The 23,227-nt window shown below is 29.9% G+C and overlaps 1 protein-coding gene and 1 pseudogene across 1 annotated transcript; one reads left to right on the top strand and one right to left on the bottom strand.

Moving 5' to 3' along the window:
• LOC149060951 (uncharacterized) overlaps nucleotides 1–23,227 on the bottom strand; it is a 289,350-nt pseudogene that overhangs the window by 6,336 nt on the left and 259,787 nt on the right.
• On the top strand, nucleotides 4,629–8,200 carry LOC149060965 (uncharacterized). Its single transcript, XM_089217925.1, has 3 exons — nucleotides 4,629–4,935; nucleotides 7,319–7,369; nucleotides 8,007–8,200. The coding sequence occupies exons 1-3, from the start codon at nucleotides 4,629–4,631 to the stop codon at nucleotides 8,198–8,200; spliced, it is 552 nt and encodes a 183-aa protein (XP_089074051.1).

The raw sequence follows: 23,227 nt of genomic DNA, 5'->3' as shown, positions 1-23,227 counted from the left end.
AGTAATAATAAGAAACTGAAGATATACTGAAATGATTGGAAATAATAATTTTATTATATTATCATTTATTACTATCTTGTTCATTGTGGAACAACCGCCTTCCGAATTTTCTTGTTTTTTGAGTTTTGAGTTGCATTTACAATTAAAAATTCTTAAACATGTCTGGAAATAAATGCCAATATTTAAATTGTGGAAAATCAAAGAAAATGTTTCCAAATTTAAAAATGTATCGTTTTCCAAAAGATGATAGAAAAGAAGTATGGATTCAGGTGAGTAATTAATTTTAAATTTTAATTTTTCTGTACCATTGCGAATATTTATAATTTTTTTTACACATATTTTTTATATCTACACAGGAAACACAAGTTTGTTTTCTGTTGATCCAGATAAACTCCACAATAGGTACATTTGTCAAGAACATTTCCCACCCGAAAGCTTTGTACAAAATTTTACTCAAAATCGTTTGATAGATACTGCTATTCCCTATAATTATCAATCTAAAACACAGCCATCTACATCATCAGGCATTAACCAGAATGATGAATCTCAGCAGGAGTATAATATAATGTCAACCCCAACTAAAACATATACACACTCAAAACCAGACATGGTAGAGTTAGTTTTTCCGAGCCCCCCTTCAACTTTTTCTGCACCTCAAAAAATTAAAATAACAAATATAATTGACATGCCTAGCCCAAATTTAAAAAGGAAATCTGATTTGATAGAAATAGATACACCTAGAAAAATCAATTTAAAACAAAAATTAAAACTAAAAAACAAATTAATTCATAATAAAATAACTCAAATTTCAAAATTAAAAAAAAGAGTTAAAACTTTTAAAACACATAATAATGCTAAGAATTCAATAAATATGCATAACTATCCATCAATTAATTCTAAGGCAATGGTAACGATGCAATTAAAAGATAGGAGTCGTCCGTGGACATTAAATGAAAAAAATTTAGCTTTAAACTTATATTATAAATCACCAACAGCATATAAATTTTTACGTTCACTAAAAGTTAATTTACCTGGGCCATCAACTATTCGTCGTTGGATTGGTCAATCAAAATTCTTACCAGGTTTTAGTAAATTATTTTTCAGTCATATACAAAAAAATTTTGAGTCATCTGATTATAAAGAAAAAGCTTGCACTGTTTGTTTTGATGAAATGTATATAAAAGAATTTATAGAATATTCCAAAGAATTTGATTTTATTGAAGGTTTTGAAGATTTAGGTCATTATGGGAGGACCAATAAAAGTGCTAACTGTGTTTTAGTATTTATGGCTCGAGGTATTTACTCTACATGGAAATTTCCAATTGCATATTTTCTTGTTCATTCTGGAGTTAACAAAACAATTTTAAAAAATTTAATAATTGATGTTTTACAAAAGTTATTTGAGGTTGGGTTGTGTCCCAAAATTATAGTTTGCGATCAAGGCACAAACAACCAAAGCACTTTAAAATCATTAAATATTTCAGAAGATAATCCATTTTTTTTTATCAACAACAATAAAATTTTTTCTTTGTTTGATGTTCCTCATTTACTTAAAAGTATTAGAAATAATTTAATTAATGCCTGTTATATAAAAGATAATAAAATAATCTCATTTGATGATATAAAAAAAACATATGAGTTGGACAAACAAAATCATAAAAGTAAGTCTCTCATCAAAATAACAGATACACATATTTACCCTAATTCTTTTCAAAAAATGCGTGTTAAATTAGCAGTACAATTATTAAGCAATTCCATGGCCGCAGCAATCCGAACTTGTATACAAACAGGACAACTTCAAAGTAACACTTCATCGAATACTGCAGATTTTATTGAGTTTATTAATAATTTATTTGATTGTTTAAATAGTAAATCTTTATATAGTCATAATCCATACCTCTGTGCATTAACTGATCTAGGTACTGTAAAAAATTTTTTAATAGAAGCTTCAAAATACTTCACAAATTTACAAAAATTAAAAAAAGGAAAATTATCTCAACCTCCCTGTTTTAAAGGGCTTACACAGACCATTAAAGGTGTATTGCAATTTTTTGAAGCAGAGAAATCTAATGATATTGTATTTTTAACGACTAATCGTTTAAATCAGGATGTTTTAGAAAACCTCTTTAGTATTTTTCGACAAAATGGTGGTTATAACAAAAACCCAACAGCTAGAACAATCAGAACTTCCATAAGAAGTAATTGTATTTTTTTCTTTATGTACATCAAAAGCGACAAATTGTGAGGAAACCCAAGAAGATGATAATCCAATTATAATTGACCCAGTTAGTTCACTAAATAAAATAAATTTTAACAGTTCGAAATTATCATCTGATTCCGACACAGAATGTAATTCTAATTTATCTCTCTGTTTTTTTTCATCTGACGAGGACTCAAATAATACTGATAGTAATATTGATGTCACTTTAGAAGACTGTTTTGTAACATATTTCGCAGGATATTTGTGCTATAAATGTATGAAAAAATTTAATTGTAACCAATGTCAACTTGAACTATTTGTTGATAAAAACTTAAATGATAAAAAGCAGTTGCATCTTCTTAATAAAAATTATACTTCAATTGATAATGAAAGTGGACTTAAAGCACCATCAAATAGCTTAAATAATGTAGTAAATAAAATTTTAAATATTTTTGAGAGCAATTATAAAAACTATTTGCATAAAAAGAAAATAAAATTTCAACTAACTGAGTGCTTAAAAAATAATAATACAATTAAAAAATGGCTTGATGAATCATTGACAAACTGCATAGATCATAAAATGTACATAATTGAACAACTTTTAATTTGTAAAATATTTAATAAAACAAAATTATTTTCAACTACCTCAAAATTAGCAAAACTTTCTAAATTAAAAATATTAAACCATATTTAAATAAATTAAATACATTTTTTCTTGTTCTGACCTTGTACCTATTTGCATAAAACAATATAGAAGCAGTCTTAACTGTCCTTTTTAGGACAATTCACATCAACTACATTAAATAGTTCTTTTCAGGACTAAGGATCAATTACATTAAATAGTTCTTTTCAGGACTTTGCTTTGATTTTTAAATAGTTCTTTTCAGGACTATTTGCATCAATTACATTAAACTGTCTTTTTTAGGACAATTCACATCAACTACATTAAACAGTTCTTTTCAGGATTAAGCATTGATTTTTATTATATTAAACAGTTCTTTTCAGGACTTAGCATTAAATTTTTAAATAGTCTTTTTTAAGACTATCTGTTTCAATTTTATTAAACGGTTCTTTTCAGAACCAACAAACATCACAATTTACTTTTATTCTAATAATTATGCTTCAATATAAATGTATAAATGTATTTTACCCTTATTTTGTGTTTTTTTAATAATAAAGACAATTTTTTTATTCTTTAAACCTAGTATTTTATTTCTAATCCAGTTTAGCAATCTTGGTATATCTTCACTCAGAATCGTTTTTCATCATATTATATAGACTTATAGTTGGTTTCTAAACTTAACACATTCAGTATGTACTTATAATAACAAAACACAACTATTATTTTATTTATAAATTATATTAATAATTTAATTATGTATATTATTTATGTTGTTATTGAGTTTTTATTCATTTTAAAATTTGAACACAAAAATACAAAACAATGTATTTTATAAAGTATGAAAATACAATAAAATTAAAAATTACAATATGGTTAAAGATTTGCTTTATTTTTAAAACTTGGTAAATCTAGTATAGTATGTAATGTTCAATTAAATATTTCCGCCCAAAGCAGATTTTACTGAATCGTAACATTCCAAACATCCAAACAAAATTGATCTTTCGTAATGAAATTAATTAATTATTGCTTTCTGTAGTAGAATTCGACATAAAAATTAACAATTTTGTGAATATACTATTTAGCGATAGTGGCAATCATAGCGCAATGCTCAGAAAATAATAAATATAGGTTTATCCATGATAAAGTCATTAATAGGCTTATCGCTTTTTCTGTCACTACCTCAAACCGGTCTAGGAATATGTTATTCGCCGTCAGTAGTAATAATATAAAATTAATTCATACAACGCTACCTACCGGCAGCTATCATAATTAAAATTGTAGTCGCCGAAAATCCCTATAGCATGGTCTATCTGTCTATTCTATAATCAATGGTATTACTATTAGTGCCGGATCAGACTAGCGTTTTTTCGGCTGCCGATAAAAACGGCGCTACCGAACCGCAATCGGCTCGACCGTTGAGACTGAGCGTTTTATCGGCTGCCGATTACCTTCAAACAAGATTAAAAAGCGCGGGAAGTGTTGTTCATTTGAAATAGCAAAGCTAATTTTTGATTTCAACGAAATGTACATAATATTATTTATAATTATCATGAATTCATGAAAATCAAACTTGCCAACATGTTGTTCGACGGTTCAGTCTGTTCAGTCTGTCTGTGCAACAAACGTATTCACTTGTACTGTATCTTATACATACAAATTAAATCTTACAAATAAAATAGTGTTTTTATAATTTCCATTATTTGAGAAAGGCATTTTAAATCAGGTAAGTGTTTATAAATTGAAAATATAATTGTTTTAATTTACAAGTACAGTATATAGTAATTGTAATTGTAACTATACATAGAAATGAGCTCACTTTTGGAAATTATTTGTGCGGCCGAAGCTGCTGGTGAACTTAAAGAACCAGCACATCAGAAGCATAGAAGGTATTGGGTCCATCCGTTACACAGTAGTAAAGAATACGACATGAAATTTCAAATATTTTATGACAATTTAAAAAAATATCCTGACATGTTTTTCGACTACTATCGCATGTCCATTCAATCGTTTGAAGAACTACTCGAAAAGGTCCGACTAAATTTGACAAAACAAATTACGCACCTCCGAAATCCTTTAAGTCCGGAAGAACGGTTGACGATGACTTTGAAATTTAGTTTTATTTTTATTTTTTTATTTACGTTATCTATATAAAACGTAGGTATAATATGTGATGACTAAAACACATCACATTATTGCTTATTTATATTAGCTGGTGCCTGGTACAATAAGTAACTGGAAATTTTTTTCTTTTGTTACAAAAAAACCTCTCTCAACATGTACCTATGTTCGAGCATTTTTTCTATAAAAAAAAATAAGTTTTTCAGAAACAAATGTTTTTTTTTTTAAAACACTTAGTTGTAAAATTAATACATCTTTGCTTCGCTCGTTGACGATATACACCCAAAACGATGTCATAATATTATGGATAGCAATACTTATTAGTTATTACTATAAAGTAGGTACTTAATATACTAAAACAATTATTTTAAATAAAAGTTTATCATTTATTTTAAATATCATTACAAAGTTTAGAATATCTCCTTTTCTTCAAATCACAATATCATTAAATTTATAAAATAATAACAAAAACATAATACAAAAAATAATAAAGGAAAACATTATTGCATAAAGCATAACTTTCAATATGCAAAAATTTAATAATAAGAAAAAATAAAATCATGTATATTTTATAACCTACCTGGTTGTGTTTTATACCTTATAATTATTATTTATTATAAATAGCCAATCAAAATAAATTTTATTGTTTCTGGTTTGATGGTAATGGTTGTGACGTGGGTGTAAGTGTGGTTGGAATATTGTGGTCTGAATTAGAAGATGATGAATGAGTATAGTTAGGTTGTGTATATGCTGGATATTAATATGGGTAAATCTGAACATTTGAATAAGAATTGGAATTATAATGTGTATTAGACGATGGGTTTTGGTTCATTGTATTATAATTATTAAGATGTATAAGAGCAGTTGGAACGGGATACTGATGTTGTGGTTCATGGAGTATATTTTGCTGTACGAGTGGATATGGATATTTAAAAATATTTTTTAAATATTGAAGGCTGTTTAGGTGAAATTCTAATTTTTGCCCGTCATTTAATAATTTTAAGTGAGGAAGAAACGACATTACAATACTCATGTCATTTCTTGATTTTTTTTTAGTTGATCAAGTAAATTACTTTGAAATGGAGTAATTTGATTTTTTTTTGTTTTTTTTTGGTGTATTATTATAGTTAATAAGGTTAGATGAAACGTTCACTGGTTTCTCGGAGAAATCATCATCTAGATCGCTTAAACAGTGCAGACGTCCTGTATCGTCTTCTACGTTGTCAAAATTATCGGTCGTTCTAAAAATTAAATATAAATTTATGTTTAAAATGATTTATTAAATTAATATTGTTTGATTTTCATAATTAAGATAGAGACATACACATTGCCAAAAAATTTAAAAAATATTTTTAAAATATCATTCTTATATAATATACGAGTAGCACCTATAATCTATTTAATTTCTAATTATTATAAGTAAGCAATTATGATAAAAAAATAAAAGTAATTAATTCACTTACTTTCTTTTTTTAGTAGTTGTATTTAAAAATTACATGATTTGTGCGTATGCGTACGGTTTTTATTTGTGTTGCTTCTGATCCGCTTCTAATACTTTTTTCTTCAGACATATATTTTAAATATGCATCACGAACATGTTTCCATTTTTTATTCTTTAACTCTTTTACTAAATTAAAAATAATATTCAGTAATTATTGTGATTTAAATTTTATGTCACGTATTAACGCTATCATGAGTTATAATGTAATTTTTAGATTCTGATTTTAATACCAAAATTAAAAAAGTGTTTTAACGAAAATGTCAATCTAAATAACTGAAGAAATTTTCAAGTATCTACCACTTATACTTTTTGAATAATAACAAATATTTAAAATCGTTAGAGGATAAATCGTTATCGTTACGCTATTTCGAAAAAAAAAATTAAAACTCAAACGCACTTATAATTTGTTTAAATTGTTCTTATAATGATGCTTCGAGTTTTCTATAAAGCTACTTGAAGGAAAACTTATGGAAAACTTAGTGTTGTATTTTTAGTCCTTAGATATAAACACAAACAATTTTATGATTTTTCAACTTTAAAGTTACTTGCAAATTTTCGTGATTTCGACATATTTCGTAAAAATTTGAATTATAAACGCTTATAAAAAAAACTGTGACTTACGATTTTTGATTTTTTTTTAACTACAATAAGAACAACTCATAAGGAATCGTGTATTCAATTTTCAAGTTTTTTTAATCATCCATAAAATGAATTAAAATTGTAAAATTACTTATTAATTAACAATTTATTTTATATAATTAAAATGAAATAAAAAATACCTTAAAATTATAATACAACCATTACAATAATTATTGTATAATGCACATCTTATAATTACCTTATTTATTAAAAATAGGTTTTTGTTAAACTTTAACAGATAGGTACCTGGCAACTGGGACACATTTCGCTGCGTTGCATTTTGACTTTCGTATTGGAAAAAGTACGATAAACGGAATTGTAAGAGAAACATGTCAGGTTTTATGGTCAGTCCTACAACCCACAGAAATTCCAAAACCAAATAAAGAAAAGTGGATAGATATTTCAAAAACGTTTTATTCGAAAACGAATTTTCCGAACTGCCTTGGAGCAATTGATGGTAAGCACGTCAGATGCAAAAATCCAGAAAACTCGGGTTCTCTGTTCTTCAACTATAAAAAATACTTTTCAATAGTATTAATGGCAGTGGTCGATGCTAATTTAAATTTCATATACATCGACGTAGGCGCATATGGTCGCGAAGTCGATTCTAGCGTTTTTCGACAGTGTGTTTGGAAAAATGTTATACTCGCAACAACTTCAAATTCCGGACCCAGCTGCATTGCCTTTAACCGAAAACAATATTCAGCCATATGTTTTTATCGCTGATGAAGCGTTTGGTCTTCACGCAAATTTATTGAGACCATTTCCAGGTTGTGGACTTAATAACACTCGTCGGGTGTTTAACTACAGGTTATCGAGAGCAAGACGTACCGTGGAATGTGCTTTCGGAGTTTTGGCCAATAAATGGCGAGTTTTGCACACGACCATTTTAGTGGAACCAGATTTTTGCGATGATATTGTTAAAGCATGTTGTGTTCTCCATAATTTTATCCGAAAGAGAGATGGGTATAATTACGATGAAGAAACTGATGTGCATAATTTGGATAATTTGACATCTCGTGGAAGAAATATTAATAGAAGTGGAATAGACGTAAGAGATAATTTTGCTGATTATTTTATGGCTGATGGAGCGGTACCTTTCCAACACGGAATGCTTTAGAAGAATGATAGGTATATTTTATTTTATATTATTTAAAAAAAATATTTGATTTTTTTTTGTATCTATGATATCACCATGTATTTGAATTTAATTGTATAAATTATATGCATTAAATAATGTTATTATTTTGTTTAATACAATTTCATATTATACAGTACATAATACATTATAACATAAGTAGGTACCTGGTACCTATAGTATAGTAATACTTACCTTTACTATTTTGTTCAATAGTATTATTTTATTTATTTATGTATACCTATTTAACCTATTATTAAAATCATATGATTAATTTTCTTACCTCTTTCTTCTTTTTTAGCAGCTTCAAAATTATCCCATTCCAAATTGTATACTGCTTCGGCTACTTTCAACCAAAATGAGATTTTTAGGTCCCTATTTATATAATCATTTGAGCTCATATCCCAAATACACAAATAGTTTTGAACCTTGGTTATAAGTTTTTCGGTTGAATACATGTTTATTGTGTTAAAATAAAAAAAAAATTTAAATATTTAAAAAAAACTGAAAAGTGCACTATTCAAAAAATAACGGTAACCGAAAAACGCTCAGTGTAGACGGCCCTGTAATGAATGAATGTAATTTTGTGTACGGCGGAAACGCATCGTCGCAACCAAACCGCAATAGCGCGCGGATTACCTAACCTTTTTTTTTTTTTCCCCCAAACTATCGGCAATACACTCGCCACCTGGAACTGCCGTTAAGCAATGCTTCAGGTAGCGAGTCGCCATCATTTATTAAAAAATAAAATGATACAACAGAACATATTGGGAAGCGGAAAGGACAATCCCCTAACCGCTACCCCTCACAGCAATATACAGAAATATATGGGGAATGGATGGGACAATCCCCCAACCACAGCCCCTCAGAAATCGACCTAACCTAAGCCTAGCCAAAGACTAGGAGACTGGCCACCGATGAGACGAAGGGGTCGAGCCACAGTCACCGGGAACGTCACACGTCACCTCCGACGCCTTGACGGAGCGACACCCTGTCGGAACTGCCTGTCCCGTTCTGCCTCCTCCTTGGCAGACATCACGTCCCTCGCGAAGCGGGCAACCGCCGTCCAGTTGGCCGGACTCTCCAGCATCCTGGACACCAGTCCGCCCGGGTCAAATGGCCCAATCGTGTCGATTAGACGCTGGCGTTCACCCCTGAACGCATCGCAGCGAACTAGGGTGTGACGAGCGTCGTCGACTTCCTCACTGTAGCCGTCGGGTGGACCACAATGGGAACACCCTTCTGACGGTGCACGATTGATCTTCCGGAGGAACCGGTTGAAGCAACCATGCCCCGTCAGCAGCTGAGTGAGGTGAAAGGACATCTCCCCGTGCCTCCTGGTGGACCACCGACAGAGCAGGTCCGGGGGAATCAGGACGCGGGTCCACTCGCGTCCGCTGTCCGCTGGTGGCACCGACTCCCGCATGGCCAGCCCCACTTTGCCAGCGAACGAGCCCTCAGTGACTGAGCGTCGTCCGCCCGCACTGTCTCCGTTGGATGGTCCGACCGAGGGGATCCTCCGCCACGTATTCCTGCCAACCGCGCATCCCTTTTGGCCTCGAACGACGCGAATCGCTCTTTGGCCATCAGGACGATGGGGATGGTGCGCGCGACGACCGTCGCGGCGTCGTAGGACACGGTACGATACGCACCTACGCTGGCGATGGCGGCCAGGCGCTGAACCGAAGTCAACACCTTGGGGCCGGTCCGACTGAGAGCCAGGTCGGCGCCCCACGTCGGAGCGCCGTACAACATAACTGAATGTACGACCTAACCAACAAGAGACGCCTCCTGATCTCGCGGGGGCCACCAATATTTGGCATCAGCCCGCGTATCGCCGCCATGACGCGTCTGGCCTTGGCCGCGGCACGATAGTGCGCGCCGTACCACGTCCCCTTAGCTTCGTGCACAACTCCCAAGTACTTGAGAGTCGTACACAACTGGACGGCCTGATCCCCAATTCGCAGCCTCAGGTCAGCGGGGCCATACTGGGCCCTGAAGACCACAGCCTCCGTCTTGTCGACGGCTAGCCGCAGCCCCAAGTCCCCGATGTGCCCGGCGACTACTGCCAAAGCCTCGTTCGCGCGGTCCTGTAGGGTCGACAGCGTGTTCCCCTCCAACACGACGAGCGTGTCGTCCGCGTACCCGATTATGGTAGTACCAGCGGGCAACGGCAAGCGGAACACTGTGTCGAACGCGGCGTTCCAAAGGAGCGGTCCTAGCACGGAGCCCTGAGGGACTCCGCTCGTGACAGCCACAGTCACCGGATCGCCCCCGTGATCGTCGCACACGTGCAGGACGCGGTCGCTGAGGTACGAATCGAGGATCCGTCGGACGTCCGACGGATTACCAAACCTAACCTAACCTAACCTAACCGATTTCGGACGGTTCGGTGAAACGGTCTAGTCTAGACACAACAACGCGGATTACATATTAATTATAGGTGTCTCGGTCGTTTACCGATCGGTTGCGTATTATCGGAAGCCGAAAAAACGCTAGTCTGATCCGGCACTTAACCTAGTGTCATTACTGCAATTATCATCGACCATCGTCGCACGTCGGCCCTCACTGTCACGGATATACGGGCGACGAGGCCGGCGTCCAAAAATAGCATTACGTACGTAGGTACCTACAGTGTATTATAAAACTATAAAAGTATAAAATATAATTCTTGCTTGTAAAACCTAAACTATGCCCTATCTAATCTATTTCTACTTCATTAGATAATTGAAAACCGATAAAAACCCTTAAAAACCGGTATTTTTTCGGTTTTGTATAAGGTTTCGGTTTTTTGTAAGGGTCTTTTAAAAATGTAAAATAAAGGTTACGGTTATTTTAGGTTCTTTAATTTATACAAGTTTTTAGGTTGTGTAGTAATACTTAACTTATTAAATAAATTCAGCTTTCATGTTTATAAATAAATATATGATTTGTTAAAATAAATAATCAAATAATCTAACTAAGAAGAAATCCATGTTGTTTAAAATTAACTCAAGAGTCACCTTCAATATCATCCTTGACTACTGATACCTATAGGCGACGTGATCACTACAATATCTAAGATAATATAAGGTATTACATGCAATGTTTTTGGAAAAATCGATTAACCATGCCGTATGCAAAATGTGTCCTAATTGAAAAATAAAATATTTGTTTCAAAATAGAATATTTGACAATATTTAAATATAATATATCCTAGACTGACAAATCATCTCCGTTCAGAATCATTTCTTGTGTACAATGATACCTATCATTGCATTCAAATCTAACCTACCCTAGTCAGAGGTCCACCCCATCTCCTAATGTACAGCAGAGCGACATCCAATACCCGCTTTTTTTGTATTCAACTTTGCTTTTTTTTATAATATTTATAAAATATAAAAGTATAAAGTATAAAGCAAAAATAATAATTTATGTTATAATAAATTGTACTTTATATTTTTAAATATTTTTAGGTGATTGTGAACCACCTATCATTCCAAGTGGAAATTCCTTGTGAGCTTTGAAGTCTGGAAAATTAGCATCTGAATGACGACATGTAGATATTTTAACTCCCTTAGTTTTCATGGCAAAATAAGAGGAATATAATAATGTTTTACATGATATTGGATGTAATCCATTTTTTGTGCATTACTTCTGTTCTGAACAAATTAATATTTACAGACAATATTGCCGCAGTGTAAGATATCCAAAGCTAATAATTGATGCGACCGGTTCAGTTGTAAAACCGCTTAAAAAATTGAATTATGTGAAAACTAATTCTATTTTTTATACGAAGGTCTTGTTTATGACGATAAAAAAAAAATATAGTTTTACTGCTACAAATATGCTGAGCGAACAACATACAAACGTGGCAATTTCAAATTGGCTTTTTAATTGGTTAAGCAGTGATATACCTATTCCAAAACTAACAGTTTGTGATAAATCTTTAGCCCTTTTATCTGCCATTGTAAAATGTTTTACACAGTACTCGACCTTCCAAGATTATGTTAAAGCATGTGCAAGTCTACTACATGGAGATGTTCTATTGAAATCTTATTGGGTTCCCAGATGCTTTGTTCGAGTATATATTGCACATTTTATAAAGACTATTAGCAAATGGATACTATTAAAATCTGATGTACGAAGAGTTCGAGAAGTAATTCTTCGAGCAATGGGATTTTTAATTCAAAGCCAGTCGCTGACAGAAATGTGGTCAATTTTTCTATCATTGTTTGTAGTCTTCACAAATGAAACCGATGGCACTGATATTCATGGCGAAGACACTCTATGTGAAAAACATCGAAAAAATTTGATTTCAACTACCTACATCATTGGGTGTTATTGATTTTCAAACTCAGTTTGATGAATTAATCGCCATGATAGAATGTGAGGATGATGCAAGACGAATCATCGAAGATGAATACGAACGGCAGAATGAAGGGTTAGAGTTATTTGAAAATCCTTTTTAATCGTGGGTGAATGAAATTTATAACGAAAGTAAAATGCTCATTAAAGAAGGACCCGGAATCAACCCGTTATATTTACCAAATTTAGTTCCACTTTTAATTAAATGCACCAAGCTATTACCATTATGGTCGGGAGTTATGGTACCGATTTTTGGGTATGGAGAAGAAGTATCAAGCTCAGCAGCTGTTGAGTCGAGTTTTAAAAAAACTAAAGACCGTGACATTAAAGCACATAGACTTGCCAACAAACTTAGAACGATTTTTAGAAAATCATATAATGTCACTAAAAAGCTCCTCTATGTTGCGAGCAGCTAAATATCATACACCGGTATCTTCCCCAAATGATGAAGAAAACCACGAAGAGTCAATTCCACACCCAGAATTAGAAGTAACAACAGGAGATGCAACTCTAAGTAAAACACCGACGCAATCTCTAGTTTTAATCCGATGTAATGATGACGATGTATGGCATACATCGTCACTATAAGTCGTCTTCTTCATCATATGAAAAAACCTTGGTAGACTATAATTCTGATGATATGTTATATATTCCAAAGAGCAAATGTTCATTATGTATTACAGGTAAAAATTAATACAATATACAGATCAGTGTTTAATTCTTCAATTGTTCTATAGTTTAACTTCATAACAGTTAATATTAATAATGTTAATTCAAAAGACCCGAATGTTTTCAATGTTTTGTCCCCAAGTCTTCAAATGACAACACAAATTTTTTTTTTAAGTGCATAACATAACAAATTGTACGTTTTCAACAATTTACTATTTTAAAATACTCATAACTTGTCTAAAAATTAAAATATAAAAAAAAACCTACAAGGATAATATTCTTACTTCTAAGTTTGATAAATGTGCTCCAATAATCATCATAACAGAGCTAAATCGATTATCCAGAACGTACAATTTGCAATTTTAGGCGTTTGTAAGACGGAGACAACACATGCAGGTGTGGATCCTCTTAAGAAACAGGAATCTTTTTGATTGTAAAATTGTTGTTTTAGCTTATTTAAAAAAAAAAAAATAATAATTTTTGTATATAATATTATACAATTGTATTTAAAAATTAATTTTAAGAATATTATACAATTCCCAACTTGAGATTTAAATTTCTGTTTAATAATTTTATTTTATTCATTCCTTCACATTTTTAGGAAATCTTGCAAAAGTTGGTGCAAATAAATGTTCTAATTGTAAAAAACTGATACATAGCATTTCAACATTCCCCATTTATGATATTTGACCCTGACCAAGTCAAATAATAAGAAAACACTGCCAGTGTTAAAAAATGGATCAAGGTTTGAGGAACTAAAAGGTTGCAGAACAAATGTATTTTCAGGGAGAGTTATATTTAATAACACTTGCGCATTTGACTCATTGGCATCACTTATCATGGTATGCAATCTTATGTTTGATTCAAAATATTAAATAATTATATCGTGAATATTTATTAAAATATATTATATTATATTATAATTTATAATAATGAGTTGGTAATATCGTACAAAATTTAACCCAATATTTAAGAATATACTTTAAAAATAAGTATATAATATCTTTAACAAAGTTTATATACGTAATAGTTATTTAAATAAAACTATACATGTAGTTAAGTTATAATAATACCTAAAAAAAAAAAAAATAATACCTACACTTTATTAGAAATAATATATTAAATTTAATTTTTAATTTTTTTTAATTTAGGTATCATATTGTGACAGTAAAAAATATTCAGAAATGTTGAATATTTCAGAAAAATCTGATTTTATAAACTTTATTTGTAAAATTTTAAATTTTGGAATAACATCTGCATCATATTCGTATAGAGCCGATTTAATTATAAACAACTTAACTAACTATTGAAATAAAAGAAATGGAATATGCCACTACATTATTTGTATGTACAGCTACTATTGGCCATTTAATTGACTCTTTGATGGAGAAGTATCCATCAGCAAAAGAAATCTCTAACTGTCCAGTGTGTAAAAATATCAATGATGACGATAATATTTCTAAATTACAAAATGTCTTTGATGAGCGTTTAGAAAAAGACTTTTTAATTTGTGGCCATAATGGTTGCAAAGGTCTTAAGACAGTCACTACTGACATTTCGGAAATGCATATGTTCATTGATATTCTTCTTTGGGAAGGTAAATAATATATATTTATTTTTATAACAATTTAATATTTGATTGGCATATATGTTAAATAATTGTTTAATTTATGTGTTAAAATATGTAAATAGGTGAAGATGCCATTTCCAGCCAACGCAGTAGTGAGGCAGCAACCATTTGTAAGATAAAGCTGTGTGACATACCAAAATTAATAACAGTAAAATCCACAGTATATGAATTTAGAAGTGTTTTGGTATTTCAACGCCCTAAAAGTTCATTGAGAAATTCTGTTTGGCACTATACAACATACATAAAAAGAGGATCTAAAAATTGGGAGCTTTATGATGACCTCAAGAAAATTCCTGTCCAAGTGAAAAAGCAGACAATAGTTCCGGTCGAATTTTTATTTTATTCTGTTTAAAGAATATTGTTATTTTAATTATTCAAGGAGAGAATTTTTTAATTTAATAAAATTGAGTTTGTTTTTGTATTTATATTATTTTATTATTTGTGTAGTTATATTTACTTACATCCAAAATTCTTGAATTTTTAAAAAACAACTGTCACAAGCTGAAATCTGTGGTCAATATTTTTAAGTTTCAGGTTTAGAAAAAATGATATTGATAAAAATAACATATATGAATTATTTATTAACTAATATAAATTAGGTCAGTTGCCTACTTTTAATATAAAAAGCATTATGTAAAAGAACAATACTTAATTTAAAATATAACAATATTATACATTTTTAATATTTTTTAAAGTCAAAACTTACCTAGGTATAGAAATCAAACAATAATGTAACTATAAATACTGAAAATGTTAGTATAATGACTATGACTTATGGATTAAATGTTTTTTACACTAAAACATCTACATTCTACATTTTCTAAATTTCCAAAATATTAAGAACCTGGTTGTCTTTTGACATCTTGGACTTATAAATTAGATGAAGAATACAGTTTAAAAAAAACTAACCAATAGAATATAAATTTCCTTTTAAATTGTTTTATTATAATAATATGTAAAGCATAATAATCAATCTGACTTAAGGTACGTATCAATAGAATAGTATTTTTATTTTAACCAATGGAATTCAGAAAAGTGGGTACTTTATAGTTTATACAAATAAGAATTATTGTGCTATATGAATATGTGCGTAAAAAAAATGTTGGGTGGTGAATCTGTGAGATGTTGCCCTAGTCTAACAAAAACTGAAATGACGCCAATAATATTTCATATTATCCTGTATTATCGATTTGAATATTAATTACTGGCACAAAAAAAATTTTGTAAAGTTAAATTTAGAGTAACGTTACCCCAGCCCCACCAGGGGAAAATTCGACTTTCCGGGAAAACTGTTAGAGCAGGAATTCCCGGGTTGGCGGCAGGAATCGGCAGGAATTGAGAACTAATTACTGGCGCAAAGAAAATTGCAAAAATCAAATTGGGGGGGGGGGGGGGGGGGCTGGGGTAACGTACGTCAAGTTTAATTTGTATGCATAAATATCAAATATATTATAAACTCTATTGTTGAAGTAAAAAACGCAAAATATGTACGAACGGGTATCGAACAGATAACTGATGAGTTCATATAAAATACATGTAATACACTGTAGACTATTCAGTGAGGTTCCCCACAAGGGAGGGGGTTCAGAAGAAACCATTGTACAGGGCCCGGACTTTCGAGAAGCCTGGCGTTCATGCAAATAATTACTTCAATATGTATTAGAAAAATATTTCAAAGTTAATTGTTATTTTAGAGGGGCTCGGATTTAGTTCTTTACTGGGGCCAAAATATGATGTGGGGGGGGGGCTGTAATCAGTATTTAGACAAACTAGTATTTGGGGATAAACCAAAATAATGTTAAAATATGACTTAAATGTAATATTAATATCAACTATTTTATTTTTAAAATAATTTTTTTAATGCAATCAGCAACTTCGCAAATTAGTTTTGTGCAGAATCAATCGTGTAAATTAAAAAGTACCTGAGGAATCGTGAATCACCGGTCGAGATACGAGTATTATAAAACGTTGAATTATATAACGCGAGAGCAGTTTCAAATTTATATCGAAGATTTTAATGGTTAAACGTCGTAAACAATTACGTAAATAATCTGCACAGTATTTTTAAGACGTCATATTAAATATTGGTCAATTTGCTGTGGTTTTTTATGATGATCAAGATATATACACCCGTATGCACAGTCATTTTAGTGTTACTTAAAACTAATTTAAGTGTCACCTAAGCATAGTCCCTTAAAATTGGGTTGCACAGTCATAGTTATGGGATAGCTGTCACTTAAGGACTCCTTAAATTTAAGTACTGGATTAACTGCCCATAGCGGGCCCGTAACTTTGATATCAGTCATTTTGATAGAAAGACATCACTAATTTTTCTGTTACATAATCGTTTTTAAATTTGTTTTCTTTCAACAAACATAATTTTTTTAATTACAAATATATAACATGAACGATATATTTGAGCTAATTGATTTCATACAATTTGCCGCGGATGAAGAAGAAGTACCCATAAGAAAATATATAAGAGACAATACAAACCCTATGGAAGTATATACTCCACTGGAGTTTTATGGAAGATATCGGTAGGTGTTTTATGTATTTTTAAATTATTTTAGACTCAAATATTTTTATAGTGCAAAGGTACGTATATTTAAGAATTTTCGATGGGGTGAAATTTGTGAAAATAAAAAAATAAAATAAATAAAAGGAAACAGGAAAACCTGACAAATAAAATAACATTTGTTTTTATCAATATTTTTTTATACATAAATATCAAAATAATTTAGGTTCTCAAAAGAAATAGTAAAAGACATATTAATGCCAATAATAGACATTCAAGATAGGCGGAACAATCGTGGATTACCGATCCCCCCACTAATTCAGCTTCTAACCCTTTTGAGGTTTTATGGAACATCCAACTTTCAAGTATGTCTCTATAAATATTTTCGAGCTTTTTGTTCCCACCATATATAATAATTTATTAACCTTTTACTGCTCTTACATTACATATAATACTGTCTGCAATTTTTAGATTGTTAATGGTGATTTAAGGCAGATTCACCAATCAACAGTTTCTAGAATAATAACTCGTTTATCAAAAATTGTGGCTAGTAATTCAAAAAATCACGTACATTTTCCTAAAAATTTAGATGAATGGAAAGTTGTACAGGATAAATTTTATAAAATGTACAAAATGCCTGGAATCGGTGGGTGCATTGATTGCACCCACATTAAAATTCAAAACCCAGGTGGTCAGGATTCAGAAGTCTTTAGAAACCGAAAGGGTTATTTTTCTTTAAATGTCCAGGTAAGTTTTTATACTAATAATATATAACATATTGATGTATAATGCATTACATTAAAATATGTATTATACATGCTGTATATCACAGATACAGATGCAAACAATATTTATTTAACTTCCTTAAATTATTCTATAGGCAATATGTGGTCCATCAATGGAGTTTATGGATATAGTAGTTAGATGGCCAGGCAGTTATCATGACAGTTTTATTTTTAGTGGCAGTTACGCAAATAAATATTTTGATGAACGTACAAATAACATTTTATTGCTGAGAGATGGTGGTAGTTAATTTTTTTTTACTTAAGATAATCTGAATATAATTATAAATGATTTAGCTAACAGTTAATACATGTTTATTTTAGATTAACTGCAAAGGTTATTTATTTATAAAAATATATTTTTGTTTTTAAAGGTTATGCATGTAAGACATATCTTTTTACTCCATTGCGAAACCCTGTAACACCACCAGAACGAAAATATAACAAAGCTCAAATAAGAACCAGAAATATTATTGAAAGGGTATTTGGAGTTTGGAAGAGAAAATTTCCTTGCCTTCAAAGGGGTCTTGCCAATGCACCTTCTACAATAGTAAATATTATTATTGCTTGTGCTATGCTCCATAATATTTCAAGAAAATATCAAAATAATCTTAATGCCGATAGCGATGAGGAGGGAGACATTTTAGAAGAAGAATATGTAGAGTATAACGATGAAAATAATTTATTAGGGCCAGCAGCAAGAAGTGCATACATTATGAGACATTTTAATTAGATCTATTTTTATATACCTACCTAATCTAAGTAACTATAAATTAATTTAATAAGCCTCAATAATAATAATAATAATAAGTTCTATCAAATGTACTTATTTAGTAATAATATAATAATACATTGATTTTATACAAATAAATTATTTTAGATATTTATGTATATATTATATTTTATTATCAACTAGTAACAACAGTACTACAAATTTTGATTGTATAACATAATAATATAGTTAAGTAAACTATATATTATTTTTAAAGCACATTAAGATAGATAATCATAAAATTGTAATAAAATTATATATTTAAATATTAATCTTCTAATTTTTTGATTTCTAAAGCAAACTTTTGACACTGAAGCTTAAACAATTTATTTTCTTCCAACCGCTTAGCAACCGTGGCTTGCATTGTGAGTTTTTGATTCAAAATCTAAAACCATGAAATATTATTTATTATTATTATTTTTTTTTTATTTACTATAAAACCATTTACATGCATGCTTGAAACTGAATATTTTAATAGTATAACTATTATTATAAAAACTATAAATATTAAATGCCACTCTTTAAAAAAAGATATTTAATTAATTAAAAAAACCCATAAAAAAAAAGGTAAAAATATATAAAAGATAATTTTTTGGAACCACACTATAATAGTAATAAAAAATAACACAAGCTACTTACGTTTGGTTCTATCATAATATTTTAAGGAATACAATTAAGGAAAAGGTTAAAATATTAAAATAAATAAAAAATATTATCTGCTTTATTGCCTTTAACATTTTTTGAAACCATTCCAGTATCAGATATAACTATACAAAATCATAGGTACATAAATACATTATTATACAAATTTAATATATTAGTAATTAGTATAGTATTATTATATATACATTATACAATAGTCATTAGTATTTTATTGAAATAAAACAATTGTAATTACTTACACTATAAACTTTGTAATTATAATTTCTGCATTATAATTTATAATACTATATAAATCTATACAAACAAATATTTTATTTAAAAAAAAAATAGATTATGAACTAGGTACTTACTTTAATTGAAAATTAAAATCTGTGTTTTATGTACTGGTTTTACATTACTATGTTAAGGATAACAGGCAATAGACATTGTTAATATTAACAATTTTGAATCTGTGATTAGTGATGACTAACTACCTAAGTTATCAAATATAATAATATCTAATGCAAAATTATATTATTTATAATACAAAATGTCAAAACTGAAAACAAAATACAAATACCTTTATTTATGCAATCTTCTTTTAATGTAAAGACAATAGGATTACCATCTGGAAAATGAAGACAACTATAATATGTATTTTTACATATTAAATGTAAAATATTTTACAAATATAATTTTTGCATACGAACCATTTGTTGTTAAAGTTTCAGTATCCTCATTTTCTGTGAACATGATCCCTTGTGTGATAGAATCATTCTGATCTAGAGTATTTATTTTGGTTTAATATTTTACATTTTTTAATAATGTCTTATAATATATTAGTTTTATAATTACACATATATTTAATGAATACATTTAGGTGAAAAGTTTTCTCTCTCTAACACTGATAAAAATTTTAAATGGAATGATAAATGAAGGATATTTAAACAATGGCAGGAGGATAGCAGGATAAATACATAATTAAGTTAAGATATCTGAAAATATTTTTAAATTAAATTATCACAGTTCGTTAAGATTCAAAAAAAAAAAATTATAAGTAATATTATAGGTGTATTTATAGTTAATAAAATGTGAAACTAACTTTATAGAACTTAAAATATATTTCAGTTTTAAGATGAAGTTGAATTTTTAAATTGAGTTCCACTTACCTCATCTTACCAAACCTTGAAGTAATTGGACTATTTATAATATCAATTAGTTTTTATTAACATTAGAAAAAAATTACTTAGGGGCTAATTACACAGGGTTGGTTCAGCTCAATGTAATTTTTCATGTTGTGCTTTGATCAGAGAGAGAAAACAAATAGTGTGCTGAAATCCTCTTAATGTTTTTACTAATATACATACCAGCAATATTTATACTTCGTCCAATAGCTCTATTGTCTATCACACTTTCTAAATATTTAAAAAAAATTAATAGTGAAATATTATTATAAGAACTGAACTAAATTTATATTATATAAGACAATAAAACTACCATTCAAATGTAAGATTGCAACACCATCACTGTCAAAACTATTGGTCCATTCCACAATATGCGGTCTACCAATCAATTCCTCTACCTCAGGATCTTGAGGTTGAGGTAGTTCTGGTAGGCAACCACCTCCAGTGCTTAATCTTGCATTTCTTTCAGTAGTAAAAGACTTACGGGATTTGGCCTTTTCAGACTCCCAAAACTTTTTTAAGTTTTTAATTTCTCTCTTTAAGAATTATAATAGGTACATTTATAAATATTTTTTTATCTAGTTTTTGTATGTATTTATTTTCTTACATACATTTATTGTTATATTATTAGATTGTTCTAAGTATAATAATTATACTACCTACGCACTACACATAAAGTAAATATACACATTCATATAGATTAATTGCCTTTTGTACATTAGAATGAGAGTTAAAATCATTAAGAAACATTTTGAAAGGTCTAACACTTTTTTTATTTGTATTAGTCTTTTTTGAAATCTTTGAATATGTTATTTTGTTTATTAGAAATTGGAAATATATTTAAAAATGTTATGTGGGATAAAACTTAGCATACTTTTATTTATCTTACTGTGACTATTCAATAGAGACTAAATAATATTTCAAAATTATTAGATGAAAGTTGATTACATACCTGAATATTTGTATATAGTAGTATAGTACAGTTTGTACAATGTTATGAAACTTAGGTACCTACCTGGCTACCTACCTATTTTTATATTGTAAATTTCATACATGTTTTATGTACAATGTACATAACACACATATAACTGCAAAAAATTATGTAGAAAGTTATATTTAGTAATTACCTTTTTAACATTAGAATGAGCGTTAAAATCGTTCATTAAACTTAACCAAGCTTGGTTCTTTTTACCGTTTGTGCTAAAATCTTTTTTTGTATCTTCCAAAACTTTGGCCACCTTTTGGTAGCAATGGAAAAATATTGCTTTTTCATCTTCTTCCCAATTTGGCCCTCTTTCACGTTTTAACATTTTCTTTTCTTTTAAATCCATTCTGTGACAGTAAGTACTTCCAGAATCCGATAGAAATAACAGTTGGATAAATGGATAATAAAGTTATTTACGTTTTAATAAGAATCAAACAGATAACATCGATAATTATCATTATCATTACTGATAAGCATGGAATAATCAATTTATTTTGAGAAATAATAATATTTAAGTAATACCTTAATATTAAGTATTACCTAGCTACGGATTACTTAAATTTCAACTGTGCAACCAAAAATTAAGTGTCAGCTATGTACCACCTAGGTGTCCCGTAGTTAAGTGTTACCTAAGAGATTTAAGGGACCCTTAAAGTGTCGGACTGTGCATACGAGTGATAGTGTTTTTCAAGTTGAGCAATGTTTCATAGTAATGGGCAGTGTTGTGCTTAGATAATTTTTTTGTATCTAGATATAAATAAGATATATGAACTCAAAATATATCTAGATATAGATACAGATAAAATCAATTTTATCTAGATGAAAATGAGATAAAAATTTTTTAGAAATGTTATTCTTAAAACATGAATTTGTTAAATTTTATTTTTTATATTAGGTTTGTAGAAAATATTAATACAATTATGAGTTATGACTATATATCTCAATACTCAATTGTGATGGCATGATACTTTTTCCATAGGCTATGAATAATAATAAATGAAATATTTATAACTTGCAGACTGCAGTAGTTAATTAATAAAGGTTGTTGGTGAATGGTGAGTGGACTGAGTGGAGCTGGTGGTTTATTCTTATTAGTTATTGGTATTTTTAAACTATTAGGTATAATACCAATATTCCCACTTACCAGTACTATCGTCTACCAGGTTATTCTTAGACCTTCGACTTGAAATTATTTAATATTATTATATAAATCTATCTATTGTCGTCTATCGACGATCAACGATACACTTATTATTATTAATTTCTTAAAAGTGGTGCACATTAGCGACAAATGACAATAATAATTCTATTTAGGTACCTAAATATATATACGTATAATTCATTATATAATATATTATACAATTTTAAAAATAATATCAGAAAATATGATGTTCGTATATTTTTCAGACTACGTCTCGTGAACAATCTAGATAAATTAATTTAGATGACAGGTAGATACCAATTGTGTAATTTACCTAGA

The sequence above is a fragment of the Diuraphis noxia genome, unplaced genomic scaffold, assembly GCF_037042655.1.
Source record: "Diuraphis noxia isolate RWA-SAM2 unplaced genomic scaffold, SU_Dnox_SAM2 contig0001, whole genome shotgun sequence".
Lineage (NCBI taxonomy): Eukaryota > Metazoa > Arthropoda > Insecta > Hemiptera > Aphididae > Diuraphis > Diuraphis noxia.
The sequence above is the reverse complement of the archived record's forward strand: the minus strand, read 5'-3'. Positions and strand labels throughout refer to the sequence as shown.